The sequence below is a fragment of the Entelurus aequoreus genome, linkage group LG20 (genome assembly GCF_033978785.1).
Source record: "Entelurus aequoreus isolate RoL-2023_Sb linkage group LG20, RoL_Eaeq_v1.1, whole genome shotgun sequence".
Taxonomy (NCBI): Eukaryota; Metazoa; Chordata; class Actinopteri; order Syngnathiformes; family Syngnathidae; genus Entelurus; species Entelurus aequoreus.
The window spans coordinates 44,205,127-44,232,606 of record NC_084750.1 but is presented as its reverse complement, the minus strand read 5'-3'; the positions used below and the strand labels follow the sequence as shown (position 1 = coordinate 44,232,606).

General features: G+C 42.7%; 1 protein-coding gene across 1 annotated transcript in view; it reads right to left on the bottom strand.

Moving 5' to 3' along the window:
• dlgap3 (discs, large (Drosophila) homolog-associated protein 3) overlaps window positions 1-27,480 on the bottom strand; it is a 345,962-nt gene that overhangs the window by 38,111 nt on the left and 280,371 nt on the right. Inside the window, exons 5-7 of the mRNA XM_062030130.1 lie at window positions 26,611-26,713; window positions 26,330-26,546; window positions 18,503-19,038 (exon numbers count right to left, since the gene is read on the bottom strand). Of these exons, the coding sequence (XP_061886114.1) occupies window positions 18,503-19,038; window positions 26,330-26,546; window positions 26,611-26,713 (856 nt within the window). The remainder of the gene's footprint in view (window positions 1-18,502; window positions 19,039-26,329; window positions 26,547-26,610; window positions 26,714-27,480) is intronic.

Below are 27,480 nucleotides of genomic sequence, written 5' to 3'. Positions count from 1 at the left end.
CCTGAAGTGGTATACGACATACTCAGAAGATACTTCAGTGATTCTCCCATGTCCGGCTTAACGATGGCTGATTTCTATTCTACACAGCCTGACGCAAATGAGAACCCAGTGGATTACTGGGTTCGGCTCAATACAGCAGCCGAGCACGCTGACCAGCATCTGCGGAAAAGTGGAGAAAAGATGGAGAACATGTCAGCGCAAATTGCCATGATGTTCATCAGGAACTGCCCCAACCCCGAACTCTCCAGTGTGTTCCGATGTAAGCCTATCAGCAAATGGTCAGCCGTGGAGGTGCAAGAAGCTATCGATGAGCACCAGAGGGAGCATCAGGCAAGGAAGAAGGCCATAAGGGCAGAGAAGTTCAAAATGGTGACAGCAGCTACCACTACCTGTCAACCTGTAGTTGAGGAGCTGACTGCAATGAGAGCGGGTGTTCAAGAACCTTCTACACAGACAAAGGTGAGTGTAGTCACCACTTCAGAAGCAGGGGCTTTAGAACGAGTACTAAGCATGCTGGAAGGCGTTTTGGCCCGAGCAGCCTCCCCGGTCCAACAGCCGACCCCGTGGACACACCCCACTGCTTGCAGTGTATGTGGTGACAAAACTCACATCATATGTGAACACTGCATGAAAGAGAAGAGGTGCTTTGGGTGCCTGGAACCTGGCCACACAAGGAGAGATTGCCCACGGGCCGCTCCACGCCAAACCCAAACAGAGAACCACACACCCAACCAGGGAAACTGAGTCGCTCACACTGTGGAGGGAAAAGTGTGAGTGTGTCATGTCAGACCCTCAAAACTGAAAAAGACCTACATGCAATATATGAGAGCTGCAACACTGTACCGAATGGTAGTGTCATGATTTTCCAGAATATACACAAGCTTGAGAAGGTAGATGATCTATTCTACACTGATGTGCTGGTGAATGACCAAGTTGCACTGTATGCCATGCTAGACACTGGTTCAATGGCTTCTACAATGAGTGAAGAAGCAGAAGAGGAGCTCCCCGAGGCAGGGTTGCTGTCAGAGGGTGCCCAGTCCACCAAAGACATTTTTCTGGTGGGTTGTGGTGGTGTGCATGTGCCACCCAAGTGCATTTACCAGTTAAAGTTGAAAATCTACAGACAAGAAGCGATCGTGCCCACATTAGTCGGGCCAGGCCAGCGTGACCAAATGATAGTAGGCACCAATTTGCTGAAACACTTGCTACGCCAATTCAAGCAAGATCCCAGCTATTGGCGCGTGATGAGTAAAGCTGACTCTACTGGTGAACCAGGCATCGAGCATTTCTTGAGCATGCTCTCGGGCATAACAAGATGGAAAGGGGACATTATCCCAGGCGTCATTGGAACTGTGAAGCTTACTAATGCTGTGACACTGGTACCAAAACAGGAGCACATAGTGTGGGGAAAGCTTCCTGGAAAGGCTCCTATCTCAGAGGGAAGTACCATACTGGTGGAACCGGCAAAATCCCACTTCAACCGGAAGAGCGTCATGGTAGGGAGAACTGTGGCATCAATTAGCGGAGACGGGTGGGTTCCTGTGAAGGTCGTGAACCCAAGTGACAAGCCTGTAGCACTGAGGAGGAACATGAAGTTAGCTGATGTTTCACCATGTGTGGCACTTGAAGACTTTGAGCTTGGAGTGGACTATGTCGCCAACACAGAGCTAAAAGCACAAGGCCAAAGCGTAAGAGTAGACACTGACCATGTCCCTGACACCTCTGTAACTCTCGCCCTTCAGGATAAGCTTGCTGATCTTGGGTTGGACGACATAGACATCCACTCATGTGAAGTGTCCCCTTTTTGGAAGAGTCAACTTGTGGAACTCATACAGAGGCATGACGATGTGTTCTCCAAGGACAAGCTGGACTGTGGCCTAGCCAAAGACTTCGTCCACAGGATCCATCTGACTGATGAACGCCCCTTCCGACTAGCATACCGCCGTGTCCCACCAAGCCAATACCAGAAACTAAGAAAGATCCTTTCTGAGATGGAGGAGAAGAACATCATACGCAAGTCGTCAAGTGAGTGGGCCTCGCCATTAGTACTGGTTTGGAAAAAGAATGGGGAACTACGCATCTGTTTGGAGGACCGGTGGCTTAATGCACGCACTGTGAAGGATGCCCATCCAGTACCTCACCAAGCTGACTGTTTGACTGCGCTAGGGGGAAATTCCATATTCAGCGCCATGGAATTGACATCAGGGTTCTACAATGTCCCCATGCACGAACAGGACAAGAAGTTTACTGCCTTCACTACACCAGTAGGCCTCCATGAGTTCAACCGACTACCCCAAGGCCTGTGCAACAGCCCGGCAAGTTTCATGCGCCTTCGGAGACCAAAACTTCTTGACCCTGCTGTGCTACCTCGACGAAGTTTTGTTTTTTGCCCCAAATGAAGAGGAAGCCCTCAAAAGACTCTAAATGGTCTTTAAGCGGTTGAAAGGACATGGACTTAAGTTGGCTCCGAAGAAGTGTCATTTCCTCCGGCAAAGTGTCAAGTTCTTGGGCCACATCATTGATGAGAATGGGGTTTCCACTGATTCTGAAAAGACACAAGTCATCACAGACATGAGTGAAGCGGACTTGATGATGGAGGATGGAGTCACACCTTCAGCAAAAAAGATGAAGTCTTTTCTCGGTATGGTAATGTATTACCAGAGATTCATACAAAACTGTTCCAGTATGGCGAAGCCCCTGTTCTCTCTGACCGCCGCTGCGACTGGAAAGGCCAACGCAAAACGGGCTTCTCACTTTAAAAGGCTCAGCCCAGGTGATTGGGCTCAAGAACAGAGTGACTCATTCAACCAACTAAAGGCTGCTCTGTTGAACTCAGTTGTGTTGGCCCATCCGGACTTTGGGCGCCCTTTCATCCTCTCAACCGACGCTTCATTGGATGAACTGAGCGCTGTCCTCTCTCAAGTCCCTGAAGGAGGGAGCAAAGCACGTCCCATCGCCTTCTCAAGCAAAGCCCTAAGTCGCCCACAAACCAAGTATCCAGCTCATCGTTTGGAGTTCCTCGCTCTCAAGTGGTCAGTGTGTGACAAATTCAGCCATTGGCTGAAGGGACACTCCTTCACTGTTTGGACTGATAATAACCCGCTAACCTACATCCTCACAAAGCCAAAGTTGGATGCTTGTGAACAGCGGTGGGTGTCGAAGTTGGCCCCATACGTCTTCAGTATCCAATATATCCCAGGCAGTAAGAACATCGTTGCAGATGCCTTGAGCAGGCAACCCTTCATCAAGCCACGGGTCAGCGAGAGACTTATAGCAGAGCCATATGAGGCTCTGCTCAAGGAAGCGCAACAGATCCGGGGTGACAGGATACAGGATGTGTTTCGGCTGGGCACCAACTGCCAAGAGGTAAGACTGGGCGGATCTGAAGTGGCATGCAGTTCAATGAGCAGTGAAGAAGTGACTGCAGTCCTGGATGGTCAGATTGAGTGGGGTGAGGGACCCAAACGGCGAGTGATCTCCTGGCTAGCAAATTATGTACATAAGGTTGTTCCACCAGGAGAAAGTGCCTTACCCGTCTTCTCCCTTAAAGAGCTTCAAGACAAGCAACAGGAAGACACTATGCTGGCAAGAGTCATCCACTATGTGGCACGTGGCAGGAGGTCATCGAGGAGAGTAAGAGTTAAAGAGCCTCTCAAAGTCCAGAAGACTCTAAAGCAGTGGGAAAAGCTAAAAATGTTGGATGGCATCCTATATAGAGTGAGCAAAGATTCACTAACTGGGAGAAGGCGGTACCAGTATGTTGTAGCTGCATCACTGGCCAAGCAGGCTCTGCAGGGTGTCCATGACGATGCTGGGCATCAGGGACAGCATAGGACTCTATACCTGGCGAGGCAGAGGTTCTGGATTGACATGGAACGAGATGTCCGTGAATATGATAAGTCGTGCAAGCGCTGTTTGGTGAGCAAGACACCCGAACCCGAAGGGAGAGCGCTTCTCGAGAGCATCAAAAAAACAAGCCCTCTCGAGATGGTCTGCATTGACTTTTGGTCAGCTGAAATCCCAAATGGAAATACTGTGGATATCCTGGTCATCACTGACCATTCCCAAAAATGGCTCACGCCTTTCCATGTCATGATCAGTCAGCAAAGCAGGTTGCTCGTCAACTCTGGGATCGATACTTCTGTGTCTACGGCTTTCCAGAGAGAATTCACTCCGACCAAGGAGCCAACTTTGAGAGCCAGTTGATCCGAGAGTTGCTGCTGATCTCTCGGGTAAAGAAGTCGAGGACAACGGCTTATCATCCCATGGGAAACGGTGTGGTTGAACGCTTCAACCGGACATTGGGAAGCATGATCAGAGCACTCCCTCCAAGAGCCAAGCAAAAATGGCCCCAAATGTTGCAGACGTTGACTTTCGCCTCCAACTGCCCATGAGTCGACGGGCTATGCCCCGTTTTATCTAATGTACGGGAGAATCCCCAGACTCCCAGTTGACGTAATGTTCCACAATGTGGAGAGGGACTGTGACATTGCTGACTATGATAAATTTGTCCATTAACTGAGGGAGGAGCTAAAAGAGGCATTATCATCTGCCCAGGCCAATGCTGTCACCAGTCAGCGTCATCAGACTGAACTGTACAAACAAAGGACCAAAGGTCATGACATCGCTGAGGGAGACCAAGTACTCTTGTCAAACAAATGTGAAAGGGGACGCAAGAAGTTGTCGGACAAATGGGAGTCTGTCTCGTATGTGTTTGTCTCAAGAGACCCAAGGTGTCATACCTACTGGATAAGGAACACTGGCAGTGGTCATGAAAGGGTTGTCCATCGCAACCGCATCTTGTGTGCCATCTTTCTTCCGCTTGAGTTGGAGACTGAAGAGGATGTTGAATCATCATTCACTGAGTCATCTGAGTCAAGTCATGATGAGACACAAAGTCGGGTTTTGGATGTGGTGACGGGAGATGTCACAGAAGACCGAACAGCCAGTTGGGTTCTGGACAGTGCCTCTGCCAACTCGCCATCGGAATGTCTGGATGCTGATGAGGAGCTTGAAGACCCTGATCTGGATGAAAGTGCCAGCCAGAGGCCAAGGAGTGTGTCAAGTATGGTTGATGGGACTGGCCATTGCGACGACCCCACAAGCACAGCGATCAGTGTTGTCTCCCGTATAAGAACGAGGGTGCGTAGGCTGGTGAAACCTGTAGATAGGCTAATTCAGAACATGACCCAGAAGAAAATATCTGTTTGAGTTACAAACCTCTAAACCATCAAGTACCATAAAGGTAGTTGTTTAATCCAATGGTTGGGTTGGACATGTATTACAGTAGCAGTAATAAATATTAGGTACTCCTTGTCTTGTGAAAGGTATATTTATTTTCATTACCTTTGTAAAGTAATGTGTAAGGGGGTGTAAAAGAATCAGAATAGTTTTATTGCCATTGTTTGAGAACGGGTTCACAAACTAGGAATTTTTCTTGGTGCACTAGGAATTTTTCTTGCCACCTCTTTTTGCAAGTGTACCCAGGAGGGTTGCGCAGCCTTCCTCTGCCATTTTCTCAGTGATTTGAGTAACTAATAAGTTGCATAACGTGAATGTATTGGAGTACTCTGCTAAGTCTTGAAGTATTTTCGTGAAGTTCAGAGGGGAGTATGTAGCCGAGCTAAATTTTATTTTATTTTATTTTATTTTAGGTCATTTATTCATATCATTTTCTGTTGTGAACTTCCCCAAAAGTGTCCCTTATTGTAAATAGGTTCCACTCTATTATTTTCCCGTTACATACCTTTTTGTTTCCCGGGGGGGTGATTTGGCGTCGCACCTGTGTGACCAGCTTCAGTGAGCACTGACGCTTGGAGCTGGTAAGTCATGTTTATGTCTCTCTCCCTTTGTTTTTTATAAACTTTTTGGTTGTCGCTCTTAAAGTATTTAATAAGAATGCACACTGTCTTGTGACGTGCTGTTAAGCGTGCGGGTTGAATTCCCAAACTTTCTGTTTGTTAAATTGTTGTAAAAACCGCACTTTTATATGTTAAATGATGTGTGGTTTAGCTTAATGCTAGCGGCAGTTATTACGGGGTTTCCAGGTCTCGTGAGTTTGCGCACGGGTCAAAAAACTCTGCTGCGTGTCTGTGTGGACATCTTGTGTGCCGCTGCGGCATTATTATGAGTGTGCATTATTTCTTTCTTTATTCCGTAGTGGAGAGAGATCCTGTGTACTGTGGACTGTGCATGACGCCCTGTTGTTTTTGTTTCTATCAAAAAAAGGTATGTCTGTTATGAGTGTTTTGGCATAGTTTATTGAAGAAAAATATAAAATGAGTTGATGTGAGTGGGAAAAATGAGGTAAATTGCTGCACATATTAAAGTCTCTTTTTCTTAATATATATTTTTGTTATTTGCTGATGTATATATTTTATATACTGTTTTTTATTTAATTTATTTGAGACTTTTATGCTTTATTTACTTTTTATTATTATTATTATTATTATTTTATTTATTATTGTTTTTACATGTAAGCATAAATAATTGTATTCATGAGCTAGAGTGAGCACTGATTCTTGGAGATGTGGAGAGAGATCCTGTGTACTGTGGACTGTGTGTTACGCCCTGTTCTTTTTGTTTCTATCAAAAAATGGTGAATAAATCCTCCACGACACAACTCTTGTGTGTACCTCACTACAAAAGACACATCGCAGAACAGTGACTGTTACAAATGGTGTTGTGACCCGGATTCTTCAGATCAGCTGCTGCAGATCGCCGAGGTTATGCTGTGAGCAAGTAAGCGTATCGTACAGCAATCAGAAAGGATCCGTTGATCTTTTAGACCTTTGATAAAAAGTGATTTTGTTTTGCTGTGGCTGTGTTTTTCCACAATTGATCATTACGTTTCCTCACGTACAGTGTCTCTATACCATGTGTCTCTGTATAGTTAAATTTAATTTTAACGTCATATTTCCACTGTTATATTCATTTTGTTTGAAATATAATGGATTTTACACCATTTGGGAGAGGTAGAGGGTGGATGCAAGCAGGGACTGCAGAGCAAGCTAGGCAGCCAGGCTTTAGCAGCCCTGATGGTACCCCTGTAGCAAGGCAAATGTTTTCCACTCCCACCTCCAATCCTGTGTACTGTGGACTGTGTTTGACGCCCTGTTATTTTGTTTCTATCAAAAAAAAGGTGAATAAATCCTCCACGACTCAACTCCTGTGTGTACCTCACTACAAAAGACACAACGCAGAACAGTGACTGTTACAAATGGTGCCGTGACCCGGATTCTTCAGATCAGCTGCTGCAGATCGCCGAGGTTATGCTGTGAACAAGTAAGCGTATCGTACAGCAATCAGAAAGGATCCGTTGATCGGTGAGACCTTTGATAAAAAGTGATTTTGTTTTGCTGTGGTTGGGTTTTTCCACAATTTATCATTACGTTTCCTCACGTACAGTGTCTCTATACCACATGTCTCTGTATAGTTAAATTTTATTTTAACGTCATATTTCAACTGTTATATTCATTGTGTTTGACATATAATGGCTTTTACACCATTTGAGAGGGGTAGAGGGTGGATGCAAGCAGAGACTGCAGAGCAAGCTAGGCAGCCAGGCTTTAGCAGCCCTGATGTTACCCCTGTAGCAGGCAAATGTTTTCCACTCCCACCGCTGCTAATAATGACGCCTTGGCACAATTGCGTGACCTTTTAGGGGAGTTGGGAACCCACATTGGTGACACCATTGTTACCCGCATATTAGCCAACCAAACACCTTCCCCCACACTAAGTTGCCCACACCCCATGACTCCACCCTTGCTCGAGCCCATGCCCTCCCCAGTTGATTTGTCTCGACTGAACATCATGGTAAAGGCAGCTGTCAAGGAACCAGTGATGTATAGGGGGGATGGCTCAGACAAATACATTGTACAAGAGTGGATAGATATGATGGACGCTTACCTGCATAAAAAGAATTGTCCGACTACAGAGCAGGCGGATGAAATCCTCAGTCATCTTTTGGGACGAGCTAAGAGTATCGTTAAAGTGGGGCTGAAGAGTAGTGCTGATACCAACACACACCCTGAAGTGGTATACGACATACTCAGAAGATACTTCAGTGATTCTCCCATGTCCGGCTTACCGATGGCGGATTTCTATTCTACACAGCCTGACGCAAATGAGAACCCAGTGGATTACTGGGTTCGACTCTATACAGCAGCCGAGCACGCTGACCAGCATCTGCGGAAAAGTGGAGAAAAGATGGAGAACATGTCAGCGCAAGTTGCCATGATGTTCATCAGGAACTGCCCCAACCCCGAACTCTCCAGTGTGTTCCGATGCAAGCCTATCAGCAAATGGTCAGCCGTGGAGGTGCAAGAAGCTATCGATGAGCACCAGAGGGATCATCAGGCAAGGAAGAAGGCCATTAGAGCAGAGAAGTTCAAAATGGTGACAGCAGCTACCACTACCTGTCAACCTGTAGTTGAGGAGCTGACTGCAATGAGAGCGGGTGTTCAAGAACCTTCTACACAGAAAAAGGTGAGTGCAGTCACCACTTCAGAAGCAGGGGCTTTAGAATGAGTACTAAGCATACTGGAAGGCGTTTTGGCCTGAGCAGCCTCCCCGGTCCAACAGCCGACCCAGTGGACACGCCCCACTTCTTGCCGTGTATGTGGTGACAAAACTCACATCATATGTGAACACTGCATGAAAGAGAAGAGGTGCTTTGGGTGCCTGGAACCTGGCCACACAAGGAGAGATTGCCCACGGGCCGCTCCACGCCAAACCCAAGCAGAGAACCACACACCCAACCAGGGAAACTGAGTCGCTCACACTGTGGAGGGAAAAGTGTGAGTGTGTCATGTCAGACCCTCAAAACTGAAGAAAACCTACATGCAATATATGAGGAGAGCTGCAACACTGCACCGAATGGTAGTGTCATGATTTTGCAGAATATACACAAGCTTGAGAAGGCAGATGATCTATTCTACACTGATGTGCTGGTGAATGACCAAGTTGCACTGTAGGCCATGCTAGACACTGGTCCAATGGCTTGTACGATGAGTGAAGAAGCAGAAGAGGAGCTCCACGAGGCAGGGTTGCTGTCAGAGGGTGCCCAGTCCACCAAAGACATTTTTCTGGTGGGTTGTGGTGGTGTGCATGTGCGACCCAAGTGCATTCACCGGTTAAAGTTGAAAATCTACGGACAAGAAGCGATCGTGCTCACATTAGTCGTGCCAGGCCAGCGTGACCAAATGATAGTAGGCACCAATTTGCTGAAACACTTGCTACGCCAATTCAAGCAAGATCCCAGCTATTGGCGCGTGATGAGTAAAGCTGACTCTACTGGTGAACCAGGCATCGAGCAGTTCTTGAGCATGCTCTCGGGCATAACAAGATGGAAAGGTGACATTATCCTAGACGTCATTGGAACTGTGAAGCTTACTAATGCTGTGACACTAGTACCGAAACAGGAGCACATACTGTGGGGAAAGCTTCCTGGAAAGTCTCCTATCTCAGAGGGAAGTACCATACTGGTGGAACCGGCAAAATCCCACTCCAGCCGGAAGAGCGTCATGGTAGGGAGAACTGTGGCATCAATGAGCGGAGACAGGTGGGTTCCTGTGAAAGTCGTGAACCCAAGTGACAAGCCTGTAACACTGAGGAGGAACATGAAGTTAGCTGATGTTTCACCATGTGTGGCACTTGAAGACTTTGAGCTTGGAGTGGACTATGTCGCCAACACAGAGCTAAAAGCACAAAGCCAAAGCGTAAGAGTAGACACTGACCATTTCCCTGACACCTCTGTAACTCTCGCCCTTCAGGATAAGCTTGCTGATCTTGGGTTGGACGACATAGACATCCACTCATGTGAAGTGTCCCCTTATTGGAAGAGTCAACTTGTGGAACTCATACAGAGGCATGACCATGTGTTCTCCAAGGACAAGCTGGACTGTGGCCTAGCCAAAGACTTCGTCCACAGGATCCATCTGACTGATGAGCGCCCCTTCCGACTAGCATACTGCAGTGTCCCACCAAGCCAATAGCAGAAACTAAGAGAGATCCTTCCTGAGATGGAGGAGAAGAACATCATACGCAAGTCGTCAAGTGTGTGGGCCTCGCCATTAGTACTGGTTTGGAAAAAGAATGGGGAACAACGCATCTGTGTGGACTACCAGTGGCTTAATGCACGCGCCGTGAAGGATGCCCATCCAGTACCTCACCAAACTGACTGTTTGGCTGCGCTAGGGGGAAATGCCATATTCAGCGCCATGGACTTGACATCGGGGTTCTAATATATCCCAGGCATTAAGAACATCGTTGCAGATGCCTTGAGCAGGCAACCTTTCATCAAGCCACGAGTCAGCGAGAGACTTATAGCAGAGCCATATGAGGCTCTGCTCGAGGAAGCGCAACAGATCTGGGGTGACAGGATACAGGATGTGTTTCGGCTGAGCACCAACTGCCAAGAGGTAAGACTGGGCGGATCTGAAGTGGCATGCAGTTCAATGAGCAGTGAAGAAGTGACTGCAGTCCTGGATGGTCAGATTGAGTGGGGTGAGGGACCCAAAGGGAGAGTGATCTCCTGGCTAGCAAATGATGTACATAAGATTGTTCCACCAGGAGAAAGTGCCTTACCCGTCTTCTCCCTTAAAGAGCTTCAAGAAAAGCAACAGGAAGACACTATACTGGCAAGAGTCATCCACTATGTGGCACGTGGCAGGAGGCCATCGAGGAGAGAAAGAGTTAAAGAGCCTCTCAAAGTCCAGAAGACTCTAAAGCAGTGGGAAAAGCTCAAGATGTTGGATGGCATCCTATATAGAGTGAGCAAAGCTTCACTAACTGGGAGAAGGCGGTACCAGTATGTTGTGGCTGCATCCCTGGCCAAGCAGGCTCTGCAGGGTGTCCATGACGATGCTGGGCATCAGGGACAGCATAGGACTCTATAGCTGGCAAGGCAGAGGTTCTTCTGGATTGACATAGAACGAGATGTCCGTGAATATGTCAAGTCGTGCAAGCGCTGTGTGGTGAGCAAGACACCCGAACCCGAAGGGAGAGCGCCTCTTGAGAGCATCAAAACAACAAGCCCTCTCGAGATGGTCTGCATTGACTTTTTGGTCAGCTGAAATCCCAAATGGAAATACTAGGGATGTCCTGGTCATCACTGACCACTTCACAAAAATGTCTCACGTCTTTCCATGTCATGATCAGTCAGCAAAGCAGGTTGCTCGTCAACTCTGGGATCGATACTTCTGTGTCTACGGCTTTCCAGAGAGAATTCACTCCCACCAAGGAGCCTACTTTGAGAGCCAGTTGATCCAAGAGTTGCTGCTGATCTCTGGGGTAAAGAAGTCGAGGACAACGGCTTATCATCTCATGGGAAACGGTGTGGTTGAACGCTTCAACCGGACATTGGGAAGCATGATCAGAGCACTCCCTCCAAGAGCCAAGCAAAAATGGCCCCAAATGTTGCAGACGTTGACTTTTGCCTCCAACTGCCCATGAGTCGACGGGCTACGCCTCGTTTTATCTAATGTACGGGAGAATCCCCAGACTCCCAGTTGACGTAATGTTCCACAATGTGGAGAGGGACTGTGACATTGCTAACAATGATAAATATGTCCTCAAACTGAGGGAGGAGCTAAAAGAGGCATTATCATCTGCCCAGGCCAATGCTGTCACCAGTCAGCGTCATCAGACTGAACTGTACAACCAAAGGACCAAAGGTCATGACATCGCTGAGTGAAAGGGGACGCAAGAAGTTGTCGGGCAAATGGGAGTCTGTCCCGTATATGTTTGTCTCAAGAGACCCAAGGTGTCATACAAACCTTTCATGAACACTGGCAGTGGTCATGAAAGGTTTGTCCATCGCAACCGCCTCTTGTGTGCCAACTTTCTTCCGCTTGAGTTGGAGAATGAAGAGGATGTTGAATCATCATTCACTGAGTCATCTGAGTCAAGTCATGATGATACACAAAGTCGGGTTTCGGATGTGGTGACGGGAGATGTCACAGAAGACCGAACAGCCAGTTGGGTTCTGGACAGTGCTTCTGCCAACTCGCCATCAGAATGTCTGGATGCTGATGAGGAGCTTGAAGACCCTGATCTGGATGAAAGTGCCAGCCAGAGGCCAAGGAGTTTGTCAAGTGTGGTTGATGGGACAGGCCATGGCGACGACCCCCCAAGCACAGCGATCAGTGTTGTCTCCCGTATAAGAACGAGGGTGCGTGGGCTGATGAAACCTGTAGATAGGCTAATTCAGAACATGACCCAGAAGAAAATATCTGTTTGAGTTACAAACCTCTAAACCATCAAGTACTATAAAGGTAGTTGTTTAATCCAATGTTTGGGTTGGACATGTTTTACAGTAGCAGTGATAAATATTAGGTACTCCTTGTCTTGTGAAAGGTATATTTTTTTTCATTACCTTTGTAAAGTAATGTGTAAGGTGGTGTTAAAGGCGCCTCTTTTTGCAAGTGTACCCAGGAGGGTTGCGCAGCTCTCCTCGGCCATTTTCTCAGTGATGTGAGTAACTAATAAGTTGCATAACGTGAATGTATTGGAGTACTCTGCTAAGTCTTGAAGTATTTTGGTGAAGTTCAGAGGGGAGTATGTAGCCGAGCTAAATTTTATTTTGTCTTATTTTTGGTCATGTATTCATATCATTTTCTGTTGTGAACTTCCCCAAAAGTGTCTCTTCTTGTAAATAGGTTCCACTCTATTATTTTCCGTTACATACCTTTTTGTTTCCCTAGTGGGTGATTTAGCGTCGCACCTGTGTGACCAGCTTCAGTGAGCACTGACGCTTGGAGCTGGTAAGTCATGTTTATGTCTCTCTCCATTTATTTTTTTATATAAACTTTTTGGTTGTCGCTCTTAAAGTATTTTATAAGAATGCACACTGTCTTGTGACGTGCTGTTAAGCATGCGGGTTAAATTCCCGAACTTTCTGTTTGTTAAATTGTTGTAAAAACCGGACTATTATATGTTAAATGATGTGTGGATTAGCTTAATGCTAGCGGCAGTTATTACGGGGTTTCCAGGTCTCGTGAGTTTGCGCACGGGTCAAAAAACTCTGCTGCGTGTCTGTGTGGACATCTTGTGTGCCGCTGTGGCATTAATATGAGTGTGCATTATTTCTTTCTTTATTCTGTAGTGGAGACAGATCCTGTGTACTGTGGACTGTGTGATGCCCTTTTCTTTTTGTTTCTATCAAAAAAAGGTATGTCTGTTATGAGTTTTTTGGCATAGATTATTGTAGAAAAATATAAAATGAGTAGATGTGAGTGGGATAAATGAGGTAAATTGCTGCACATATTAAAGTCCCTTTTCCTTAATACATATTTTTGTTATTTGCTGATGTATATATTTTATATACTGTTTTTTATTTAATTAATTCATTTGAGACTTTTATGCTTTATTTACCTATTATTATTATTATTTTATTCATTATTATTATTATTTCCACATGTAAGCATAAATAATTGAATTCATGAGCTAGAGTGAGCACTGACGCTTGGAGATGTGGAGAGAGATCCTGTGTACTGTGGACTGTGTGTGACGCCCTGTTCTTTTTGTTTCTATCAAAATAAGGTGAATAAATCCTCCACTACTCAACTCCTGTGTGTACCTCACTACAAAAGACACAACGCAGAACAGTGACTGTTACATACTCTTGTGTACTTAGTGTGTGTGTGTGTGTGTAATGTTACAATGTAGTCTTGTGTACTTAGTGTGTGTGTGTGTGTGTAATATTACAATGTAGTCTTGTGTACTTAGTGTGTGTGTGTAATATTACAATTCAGTCTTGTGTACTTAGTGTCTGTAATGCTACAATGTACTCTTGTGTACTTTATTTGTATTTATTGTAAATACATGTACTTTGTGGTTTAAGTCTGTCATAATTGTTGTTACATGTGATTCCTCCTATTCAATTGTTAATGTTTTTTTTTTTTAAAGGCGTACTCTGCCTTCCGCCTGAGTGCAGCGGGGGTAGGCTCCAGTCCCCCCGCCACCCCGAGAGGTACAAGCGGTAGAAAACGGATGCATGGATGTCATAATTAAAGTATTAAAAGGTGGGTACAATAAGACAGGAAAACCTACAAGAAACCCTGCTGTGCTAAACTGAACAAAAAAGTGGTATAAATGGTAAAAAAAAGGTATGATATGAGTCAGCCAAAAATGTGTTTGGTATGCATCATCAGTAAACTCCGATCAGGGGGAATGACAAACACAGCTGCCAGGCCAGACGCCGATGTAATCGCTCATCTCATCTCTCCGCTTGGCAAGGAAGCAACAGAATGATTCTCTACAAGTAGTCCGAGGTCAGTGCATTTGGATCACGCACATGATGATTCCAGTCTTTCAATTATCATTCACTCAGCCAATCTACCCATGCGTTTGTTCTTATTGTCGGCAGTCAAGAGGAGGAGGGTGATTCCTCAGATCTGACAGACGCACGATTAAACAAACACAACATTCCCTTTTAGGGTTGTCAAAAGTGTCAGTACTTCGATACCGACGCATTAAAAATACATCGATACCTGTTTTTTTCAGTATCAAATACTGTACGCAATGTTTTGCTCGGCGAGCCGTGGCAATTCGCTACTGTCTTAAAAAAAAGATTAGACAGTGCTTTGATATATTTGCTTATTTGTGGAAGCTTGGAACAATTACAGATTTGGCCCTTCTGGTTCGCCCTTCGCTCATAAATGATAAAGTAAGTGTGATGTAAGTGAAGCAGGCCTCGAATTTGAACTTTTTAAGGTCAAGGCAAGTGTTGCCTTAAAGGAGGGCTCATATTTTCGAGCACCAAGGCAATTTGAAAGGGCACCAAGGCAAACATTTTCTTTCGAGGCAGGGGTTCCAAAGAATGTATGTGTGTGTGTGTGTGTGTATATATATATATACATATTGGGGCGGCATGGCGTGGTGGGTAGAGCGCCCGTGTCAGAAACCTGAGGGTTGCAGGTTCGATCCCCGCCTCTTACCATGCCGTTGTGTCCTTGGGCAGGACACTTCACCCTTGCCCCCGGTGCCGCTCACACCGGTGATTGAATGTTGAATGAATGATAGGTGGTGGTCGGAGGGGCCGTAGGCGCAAATTGGCAGCCACGCTTCCGTCAGACTACCCCAGGGCAGCTGTGGCTACGAAAGTAGCTTACCACCACCAGGTGTGAATGAATGATGGGTTTTTAACATGTAAAGCGACTTTGGGTACTTAGAAAAGCGCTATATAAATCCCAGGTATTATTATTATTATTATATATATATGTGCTCCTCTCCTTGTGCCCTACCTGGCCGGTCTTGGGGGCATGTGCCCAGTTGTTATCCCCCTTTCCCTCAAAATATATATATATATATATATATATATATATATATATAATATTTCTACATACACACACACACACACACACACACACACACACAAGTATATGATATACAAATAATCAAATGTCAATAAATTGAAATAGACTATCATATGGTGTATGACCTAACTTGTAGTAAACATTAGTAAAGTTGTGTATAAAGGAATATATAAAACGCTATGCAAATTTCATTCCATTGTTGTTTACATCAGCGACTGATGTTCAACTTTTACAAAAAAGTGAACAAATCCACGCGTATTTCACACATGGTCAGGAATCAAAATAAACATTGATGATACAGCACATAAACAACATTGTCAGTTCTAGAACTGCTGAGTTTTGAGGGGAAACTGATCGACGAATTTAGCACTCCATTAAAATTATGAAATTAACCTACCTAAAGAAGTTGTGTAGCTTGCTACCTTTTTTCCCGACAGACTAAATTGTTCCTGTTTTCTTTTTTTGACTCGTACCTTACTCTGCATTTTAAGAGCTGCCTGACCTAAATTCACCGAACACCTGACGTCCTTCCAGACCCTGATGCAGCTTGTGTATCTCTCGTAAAATCTCGGGACAACTCGGCTGTTTACCTTTGACCCACGCTTCCACAACGGCTGCGCCCGTGTTGTTTAAACCAATGTCTTTAACAGTTGAAAATGAAAGAAAAACGTCCCGTCGGGGTGTTTTTATCAATTTATTCGACGAAACACATACGTTTACCATTGTCCCCAAAAAAAGTCAAGGGCGGTCGCGGCAGTTGCCGCGGTTAAATTCGAGCCCTGGTGTAGGTGTGGCATAATGCCGCATGCTTTGCCGAAGAATAAGACGTAGCAGAAATGATCCACTTTGTAGCTATATTTAGCGAGGAGAGGTACATATAAAAGTGAAAGAGAGGTATATTTATATGTATTTATATTTACACCAAGAGATCCGACCAGCTCCTTTATTATAAAAAAAAAATAAAATATCACTGGTAGTCACACACACACACTAGGTGTGGCGAAATTACCCTCTGCATTTGACCCATCACCTCGTTCCACCCCCTGGGAGGTGAGGGGAGCAGTGAGCAGCAGCGGTGGCCGCGCCCGGGAATCATTTTGGTGATTTAACCCCCAATTCCAACCCTTGATGCTGAGTGCCAAGCAGGGAGGTAATGGGTCCCATTTTTATAGTCTTTGGTATGACTCGGCCGGGGTTTGAACTCACGACCTACCCATCTCAGGGCGGACACTCTAACCACAAGGCCTATGAGCAGGCTTTACAGGGTACTTATGTTCCAGTTTTGCAAAACATTTCCATGAATTTGCAAAACATTTCCATGAATTTAATAAATGTGATGGGAATTTCTTATTACAAATGCACTGTTTTTTTAAGAGTTGCAAGTGACAAATGCTTATTTAGTGAAAATAAAATTAATATAAAACTGCATCTATATACATAAAATAAAGATGCATCAATAAGCGATTTTTAAACTATAATCGTAGCTCCTGAATCGTAATCTAATCGAGATCTAGCCAAATACTCCCACCTCTAGTTAATAATATAATTAATAACAGATTTGATTTAAATGTATGTATTAGGGTTGTATGGTATACCGGTAGTATCACGGTACTAATGAATCAAAAACGATACTATACTGTGTTTGAAAAGTAGCGGTTCCTTTTTTTTTTTTAACGGGCATGACGGCGCGTCGTCACGTCATGACATTGCTGGTTTTACGAGCAGAGGAGCATGTTTGGCAGCGCACACACACGGAGTACAGTGTGTGTAGACAGAAAAGGGAGAATGGACGCATTTTGGTGTAAAAAGTAAAGATAAAGGTGAAGTTATAACACTGAAACACCATCAGGAAGAGGTGCTTTAAGACATGGCTAGTTAGCTAGCAGCTAACGTCGGTCAGCAGTGTTTTAGCTACTTCTAAATCACTAATCCTCGCCTCCATGGCGACAAATAAAGTAAGTATCTTACACGTACCATTATCACTGCAGGACGAGGAATAGCTAAACATGCTTCACTACACACCGTAGGAGGATACAATGTAAACAAATGCCATGGGTGGATCTACACCTGACATCCACTGTAAAGTACAATAGCGTATCTAGTCGATACTACTATGATTACATCGATATTTTTTATCGTCACAAAATTTCTCCTTTTTTTTTATAATTCATGTTATGTTTATAAAGTCAGGAAATACGTCCCTGGACACATGAGGACTTTGAATATGACCAATGTATGATCCTGTAACTACTTGGTATCGTATTGATACCTAAATTTGTAGTATCATCCAAAACTAATGTAAAGTATCAAAGAAGAGAAGAATAAGTGATTATTACATTTTAACAGAAGTGTAGATAGAACATGTTAAAACAGAAAGTAAGCAGATATTAACAGTAAATGAACAAGTAGATTAATATGCCATTTTTACAGTTTGTCCCTCATAATGTAGACAAAATAATAGGTAGATAAATGACACAATATGGTAAAATGGTAAATGGGTTATACTTGTATAGCGCTTTTCTACCTTTTTAAGGAATTCAAAGCGCTTTGACACTATTTCCACATTCACCCATTCACACACTGATGGCGGGAGCTGCCATGCAAGGCGCTAGCCAGGACCCATCAGGAGCAAGGGTGAAGTGTCTTCCTCAAGGACACAACGGACGTGACTAGGATGGTAGAAGGTGGGGATTGAACCAGGAACCCTCAGGTTGCTGGCACAGCCACTCTCCCAACTGCGCCACGCCGTCCCCGTATGTTACTGCATACATCAGCAGACTAATTAGTAGTCTTTGTTTGTTTACTTACTACTAAAAGACAAGTTGTCTAGTATGTTCACTATTTTATTTAAAGACTAAATTGCAATAATAAAAATATATTTATATCTAAGCTTTTTTGTTAAAATAATGCAATTTTTTGTGTTCCCCTTTATTTAGAAAAGTATCAAAGTATCGAAATACATACCAATATTTTGGTACTGGTACCACCCTAATATGTATGATTTTTTTTTTTTGCCTTTTAAAAGAAAATACATCATAGCAAATAATGTGATGACATCATTTTGACCACGCCCCATGGCCACAGGTATTTTGGCAATGGAGGACTTATATCGAGGTACAGTTTTCAGCCCTACTGGAAAGTGACATTTCCAACAATATTCTAGATTTGTGTTGGTTGCTTCTCACCTGCACGGCGATGGATGGCCTCCACTTCCTTCCGCCGCTTCCGTCGTCCTGCACCCCGACTTTACTCAAGACGATGCTGTTCTGCGGCAGTGACACTGACTTCCCCAGGCTGCCCACCGCCCGCCCGTCCCTCTCTCGGGCTGGCCTGGGCGGGCCCTCCAGCAAACTGTCAGCCGAGCTGCTGTGTTTGGCCCTCACGCCGACTCCAGGGCCTCCTCCGTAGGGCACCAGCTCCCGCGACCCCCTCATGCCCCCGTCCAGGCTCTCCGCTGAGTTACTGTGCTGCCGGGAACGCCCGGGGCCCGTGGCCGTGTAGTAGCCCGCTCTGGAGGAGCGTCCCGACGGTCCGTCGGCGCAGCCCAGGTCCACGGAGTTACTGTGCTGCTTGGGGCGCGTGTGGCCGGCGGCGACTTGTCCACCGCTCTGATAGTAGGCGTCCTGGGTGGACTCTGTGCTGCTCTGGGCTCGCACGGACAGGGACGACTTGGACATGCGAGGTGGCAGCGGGGGAGGAGCACCTTTGCGATAAGGAAAGACTGAAGTGTCAGAAGAGCGGGAGAAAGCAAGAAAGAGGGAGAGTGGGCTGTTAAGAGTAGAAGGGGTATCATGTCGAGGCATAGGCGCCGATCCCGTGGGATAAATAGCAACTTCCGATCTTTAAAACAATTTCTGAAAAATCAATCTAATATTGTGGCGAGTTTGGACCGTTTTACATAATAAAAAAAAATCACAATACATATATCTATAATTAACAAAGCCTAACCAAGATTTAATTGTGTCCGATAACGAACTACTGACGCAATCGTCTTGACTTTGTACACACTGCACATGAGCGAATGAAGCGCACACTTTCTCAACAGCCTTACATGTCACACTAAGGGTGGCAGTATGAACAATGCTAACACTGTCATAAACATGTGCCATGTAGTGAAAGCACGCTAAACGACGACAAACACATTTTGGAGGAATATTTGAGGTGGCGACTTGTCCAGGGTGTACCCCGCCTTCCGCCCGAATGTAGCTGAGATGGGCTCCAGCACACCCCACCCCCCCCGTGACAAAAGGGACAAGCGGTAGAAAATGGATGGATGGATGGATTTGCAACGCAACATAAACACTACAGAAAAAATTCCCAGAATTCCCTGCAGCACCAACTCTTCCGGGACGCTACAATATAAACAAACGGCATTGGTGGATCTACACTTAACATCCACTGTAATGATACCACATACAACAGCATATTTAGTCGATACTACTATGAGTACATCGATATTTTCTAACATTACAAAATATTTTTTTAAATTCATATTATCTTTATAAACTCAGGAAATATGTCCCTGGACACGTGAGGACTTTGAATATGACCAATGTATGATCCTGTAACTACTTGGTATTGGATCGATACCTAAATGTGTGGTATCATCCAAAACGAATGTAAAGTATCAAAGAAGAGAAGAATAAGTGATTATTAACATTTTAACAGAAGTGTAGATAGAACATGTTGAAACAGAAAATAAGCAGTTATTAACAGTCATTGAACAAGTAGATTAATAATTGATTTTCTACCACTTGTTCTTAATAATTTTGACAAAATAATAGGTTGATAAATGACACACTATTTTACTGCATACGTCAGCAGCAAAATCACAATTTTATTTAAGGACAAAATTGCAATAATAAACATATATTTAATGTACCGTAATATTTTTTTGTTAGATTAAAGCCAATAATGAAATTTTTTGTGGTCCCCTTTATTTAGAAAAGTACCGAAATACTTTTGGTACCGGGACATCACTACTTCACACTGGCAGAAATGTAGATCGGCGCCTATGTGTCAAGGGGCAGCAGGGAGGGATACTCACAAAAGGGACAAACTGCAAGCGAGAGGGGAAAAGAAATATGGCGGAACATTGAAGGGGGTTAAAAATAGAGGGAGGAAGAAAAGATTGATGAGAAAAGGTGAATCAATTAGCTTTGTTGCTTGCGTTTCAGCGAGAGGCAGGAAGTGAACCTTACCCTCAGCCAGCCAACCTTTTAAGGAGATGAAGCAATATTTCCTCGGAAATATTAAAATGAGGAGCGCTCGCCGCCACAGCTTTGTGGAATGGACACAAACAACACACCTTGTGTTGTTGTAGGTGAAGATGGTGCTCCACCAGGGAGGTGACTCATGACACTTTCCGGAGGCTTTCCTTCATCTCGGCGGATTTGCTCGGGAGTTTTTGCGCGAACATGTAAGCAAATGTACTGTGCAGACCATAATCGTAGCATAAGTCTCTGTAAAGGAAAATATGTAGGGCTGCAGGGTTTTGAGAAAAAACCCAATTTTTCTTTCCAATATCGCGATTCGATTTGAGAGTTTTATATTTTATGCGTAAAAATGCGTAAAACTACGATATAACAAGTGAAGAAAGACATGTTACTCTTAGACTGTCCATCAACATATCCAGGCATGTGAAATGTCGGCGAAAATCCATGTTTTTAAACATTAATTTTCACGACAAAATATCACTTTTTTTAATGAAATATTTTTTAAAAGTAGGATTCAAACAAAATGTGTTGAACGCTCTCCTCAACCACCAGGGAGCTGACTCATGACACTTCCCGGAGGCTTTCCTTCATCTCGGCGGATTTGCTCAGGAGTTTTTGCGCAAGCGTGTAAGCAAATGTTCTGTGCAGACCATAATCGTAGCATTAACCTCGATAAAGGAAAATATCATGTAGGGCTGCAGGGTTTTGAGAGAAAAAAAACGATTTTTCTTTCCAATATCGCGATTCGATTGGAGAGTTTTATATTTTATGCATAAAAATGCGTAAAACTACGATATAACAAGTGAAGAAAGACATGTTACTTTTAGACTGTCCATCAACATATCCAGGCATGTGAAATGTCGGCGAAAACCCACGTTTTTAAACATTAATTTTCACGACAAAATATCACTTTTTTAATGAAATATTTTTTAAAAGTAGGATTCAAACAAAATGTGTTGAACGCTCTCCTCAACCACCAGGGAGGTGACTCATGACACTTCCCAGAGGCTTTCCTTCATATCGGCGGATTCACTCGGGAGTTTTTCCGCGAGCGTGTAAGCAAATGTATTGTGCAGACCATAATCGAAGCATGAGTCTCGGTAAAGGAAAATATCATGTAGGGTTTTTTGATTGATTGAAACTTTTATTAGTAGATTGCACAGTACAGTACATATTCCGTACAATTGACCACTAAATGGTAACACCTGAATAAGTTCCTCAACTTGTTTAAGTCGGGGTCCACTTAAATCAATTCAGGGCTGCAGGGTTTTGAGAAAAAACTAATTTTTCTTTCCAATATCGCGATTCGATTTGAGAGTTTTATATTTTATACATAAAAATGTGTAAAACTGCGAAAATAACAAGTGAAGAAAGACATGTTACTTTTAGACTGTCCATCAATGTGAAATGTCGGCGAAAACCCGCGTTTTTTAAACGTTCATTTTCACGTCAAAATATCACTTCCGCGTTTAAAAAAAAAAAAAAAAAAATAGGATTCAAACAAAATCTGTTGAACATTCTCCTTAGCTGCAGGTACTCGCTTGCCTCAACGCCGCACTGAATAGCAATACAGAGAGAAAATCGGGGGCGTCAAAACAAGCTCGCTAGTTAGCATAGTTAGCATCATCTAGCTAGCTTGTTGTCGCCTGCATATTTGGATGATTACAATCCGAACTCTGTTACTTCTGAACCGGTTGTAGTTCTAGACTATTTGTTAGTAGCCAGCGAGAAGGTATATTTTTGACGTGACGAATTGTAAACAGAGGTCACAACACCGGAAGTATATTTACCTGAGGGGGCGTGGCTACGAGATAGAGATGCCAAATGGATGTTATAGAAGTTTACATGACATTTTCAATGATAATAATGTTAGTAAATAATCTACTAAATCAACTACAAATGATGTGGTACATAACATGGCACATGCAAGTGTCAAAAAGACAGCCAAAAGAGTTTGTTAAATGAGAATAAATCTAAATGTAAATGTAAAAATGCACCCCATTGCAGGAAATGTAGCCTTGATTTTCAGGGCTAAAAATGTTGGTCTTTTTTCCTCGGTTTTCATCTTTTTTTTTTTTTTTCTCAAAGGGTGCTCAATCGCCTGCATAATCTTGTCTCAAGGTGCCACGCTTTAGAACCAAATGCAATAATTTACTGTCAAAAATGTTTGGCTTTATGCAGACAGACTCAGAACTTTTGTCCACATCGTGCTTTTAAACTGAAGAACTAATTGCTAAAACAATGCAGTGCTTATAATGTAATGTAATCATAATGTATGTTAATAATGCAAGTAACCATTTAAAAGGATATCTTCTTGTATTTCTCAATACTGTAGAATCTACCATTTTACGGTAATTGGAAGGTAAATAATAGTTTTTATCCTAAATAAATAGAGCAACACAAAAATGGACTCAGCAAAAAATGTACTTAAAATGCATTTTTTCCTAGTTGGAAAAACTATTCGGACGTTGTCTTTATTTTTTGTTGCCATCACAGTGTTCTCGGTCGTTCGCCCGTGTTGATGGGCTCATATTGCCCATCCGATTTGGAGCTGAAATATTCCCACAATTCTATTTTTTGTTACTTTGCGGCACTTCTCACCAGCGAGTCGCGAGGCTTTCTGTATTTGCTTCCTGTGCATGCACCGCCCACCGGGACAAAGATTGTGAATGAGGGCTCACTGCGTTCAGTTAGTTCTACTGTTAAATAAACACGCTCAGTTGCAGAGTGAGACCTCTTTCTCCCGTTTTGAAGCGAGAGACGAAGAAACGCGAGGCTCGACAATTCTGATTGGTGAACGTGTTTGTCACTCAAATGCCGGAGACGGCAGAGAAAAAAAAAAATTGCGGTTACGTTATGGCACTAATTAAAACCTTTACGATTATTGTGCAGCCCTAATGTCATGTCACGGTTATTGTGACCAAATTTGTCACGGTTATCATCATTATCACGGTATTGTTGAATGTGCTCAAAAAGTATACCATGTCTTATTTAAATAAGGAATACATAAAAATAGACACATAATATACTTTCCTGGCAGAAGAAACATTACATCTTGTTTAGGTTTCTTAAGAGCCATGTTTTTATTTGAGTGTTTGAATATGTTTATCTTTGCCTGTTTTAATTAGTAAAGGTTTTAAAGTGTTGTAAAAGACAAAGGCAAAACAAGGATGAACTTCCTGTCTCCGTGTTACGTTCCTCGGAGAATAGATCTCTGATCTAAAGATCTCACTCTGTGCTGAGAGAGTTCAGAGCTTGCAGTTTCAATGTGCATAATTATGGAGCTTAATTGGAGCCAAGGTTTTTTTTTACCTAAAAATAAAAAAAAAGAACTGCTAAACTGAAAAGTTTTGACGTTGGATTTAAAAAAAATACTTCAGTTTATTCAAAATAAAAATAAGTGCACACAATTTGTTTTCGGGTTGAATGCAATTTTAAGTTATTCTGGTAATTCTTTGAAATATATATTTTTTAATAAAACAAAAAAATTGATTGCCATATATTTTGATATTCAAGCTTCTGTAGTTTCAAATCTTTTTTTTTTTTTTTTTTTTTTCAGAATTAGACATTTCAAATTTTAGTGTGGGGCAACAGCTGATGGACAACTCAGCAAAAAAGCTAGGGACCGTCCTCGACCATGTTGCCTTAAGGGAACGTAGGAACTAAACCAATTTCAACTCAACACTTTATGAAGACTACGCCAGAGGTCAAGACAAGAACAATTAATGAGATAGAAATAGTAGCCATATGTCACAGTTTAAAAACGTTAAGCTACTCTGTATTTATATTTTTTATTTCGTGTTGTGCCCGCCTTGGTTTTATACACAGTGCCTAATAAATGAATAAATAAAAAGCAACGTGACAGTGGACCCCCCTAATCATGTCTGTCATGATTCCACGTCCCTCTTAGTTCATGTGAAATTTGGGCCAAAAATGTGAGTCCTAAAAAAATTAATAAAAAGTACGATTTGAATCTAGGAAAAAAAAACAACTCCGATATCAAAATATATGAAAGTGACAAATGACAATAATTTGTTCAAAACATTTACCAGAGTGAATAATTATATTTAACATAAAAAAGTGTGCACTTATTTTAATTTTGAATAAACATGCTGATGTGTTTTTAAAAATTCAACATAGAAAGTAGATTTTTCAGTTTAAAAGTAATTTTTTTTCAAGTACAAAACTTTGGGCATTAATTCATCTCGATGCACAATTGAATATCTGTGTGTATATGTTTAGACCAGGGGTCACCAACCTTTTTGAAACCAAGAGCTACTTCTTGGGTACTGATTAATGCGAAGGGCTACCAGTTTGATACACACTTAAATAAATTGCCAGAAATAGCCAACTTGCTCAATTTACCTTTAACTCTATGTTATTATTAATAATTTGATATTTACACTTAATTGAACGTTTTAAAAGAGGAGAAAACACAAAAAAATGTACAATTAAATTTTGAAACATAGTTTGTCTTCAATTTCGACTCTTTAAAATTCAAAATTCAACCGAAAAAAGAAGAGAAAAACTTAAAAAAATAATTTATGGAACATCATTAGTAATTTTTCCTGATTAAGATTAATTTTAGAATTTTGATGACATGTTTTAAATAGGTTCAAATCCAATCTACACTTTGTTAGAGTATATAGCAAATTGGACCAAGCTATATTTCTAACAAAGACAAATGACTATTTTTTCTAGATTTTCCAGAACAAAAATTTAAAAAAAAATTCAAAACACTTTGAAATAAGATTTAAATTTGATTCTACAGATTTTCTGGATTTGCCAGAATAATTTTTTTGAATTTTAATCATAAGTTTGAAGAAATATTTCACAAATATTCTTCGTCGGAAAAATAGAAGCTAAAATGAAGAATTAAATTAAAATCTATTTATTATTCTTTACAATAAAAACATTTTTTTTACTTGAACATTGATTTAAATTGTCAGGAAAGAAAGGAAGGAATTTAAAAGGTAAAAAGGTATATGTGTTTAAAAATCCTAAAATAATTTTTAAGGTTGTATTTTTTCTCTAAAATTGTCTTTCTGAAAGTTATAAGAAGCAAAGTAAAAAAATGAATGAATTTATTTAAACAAGTGAAGACCAAGTCTTTAAAATATTTTCTTGGATTTTCCAATTCTATTTGAGTTTTGTCTCTCTTAGAATTAAAAATGTCAGGGAAAGCGAGACCAGCTTGCTAGTAAATAAATAAAATTTAAAAAATAGATGCAGTTCACTGGTAAGTGCTGCTATTTGAGCTATTTTTAGAACAGGCCGGCGGGCTACTCATCTGGCCCTTACGGGCTACCTGGTGCCCGCGGGCACCGCGTTGGTGACCCCTGGTTTAGACTGTGTTATGTAATTTCTTAATGGGAAATACGTTATTGTCTTTTGTATTCATGTTAGCTTTTAAGCTAGCTCGAGCCAGCCATTAGAGCGTTTGCTTGCGCCTCCATTAAATGAGCAGTATCCCGTCTGTGAGTTTATCAAAGTGCGGATATCAATCACGGTTTTGTCGGTTTTGTCACTTTCGTATTCATGTTAGCATTTAAGCTCGCTGCAGCCAGCCATGAGAGCGCTAGCTTGCGCCTCCATTAAATGAGCAGTGTCCCGTCTGTGAGTTTATCAAAGTGCGGATATCAATCACGGTTTTACGATCATTTCAATTTAAAATGGTAATACTAACCGTCGGGAGTTTTACCAGGCTTTATCATCAGTACTGTTTATCGTTCCATCCCTAGTCTCGGCACAGCCTCAGAAGTCCGGCAATAGAAATCATCTTTTGTACAAACTCACCAGCCCCGCCCTTGATGCTTCCTTGCGGACCCGACATCGAGAAAACGGAGAGACAGTCGTCGTCTTGGGAACAGCCGGCCTGGATGGCTCGGACGTAGCTATGGCTTCTGGTGCGGAACACGCCCGGAAGATCGAGGGCCTCGACCGCTTGGGACTCCACCTCTCCGAACATGGTCTCGCAAACGGCATCAAACTGTCGATTCAGGGTGTCTCCCAGCTGAAACAGAGAGACAATTACGATGTATCCTCCTTCCGTCTTTAACAATAACACACATGATTACCTGTGAGCTGGTCAGCGAGCGGGTGTAACTACGGGAGCGGGCGTGGGTCTTGGGTGTGGTTCGGCTGTTAGGGTAGGGGTCTGTACACTGCTTACACGAGTACCTGGAGTTAAACACAATCATGGTGAATAGGGATGTGCCCATCAATCGGCCACTGGTCAGTATCAAACGATTTTGCTGAACATTGTTGACCCTCTTTGGCAGACAAGCGAATGGCAGCCACGCATCAAAAAATCGCATCCATTACAGCTGATAAACTGCATTTTTTTTAAGTATTTAAGTCCGGGGTTCTTAACCTTTTTGACCTCGGAGCCCAGCTTTTCCACTACAGAGGGGCCCAGGGCCCACTCAAATATGAACTCTGAGTTACTAATCTTACTCTCAATGTTATTCAATAAGTATATATAACTTACTTGTAATTTACAAGCTTGTCAAATATTAATGATATGAAACCATGTGTTAATCACCAAGATTAATATTTATCCAACTCATAAACCGTAGGTTTTGGTCAGGCTGATTAAAAAAAAAAAGTATTAACCAAATACACTGCATAATAAGAACTCAAATAACTGATTTTAAATACAATTATGGTGTGCTAAAATAAGTAAATTAATTAATAATGAATGTGATTCCTAAACTGTCAAGGAAATGAAAGTGCTAATGAAAATACAGCTTCACCACTTAGTCATAATTTTTGCGCTAAATAAATTTCCCTATGGCTTTAGCTCCAGACTTCTTCTGCTTGTTTGATATTGTCATTACTGCCACAAGTGGTGGAAAAGCGTATGACGCGGCCCACTCAGATCGCAGCAGAGAAACAGATATTTTCGGTGGCCCTCTCAGGGGCGCTCGCCAAGCAACAATGGTTAA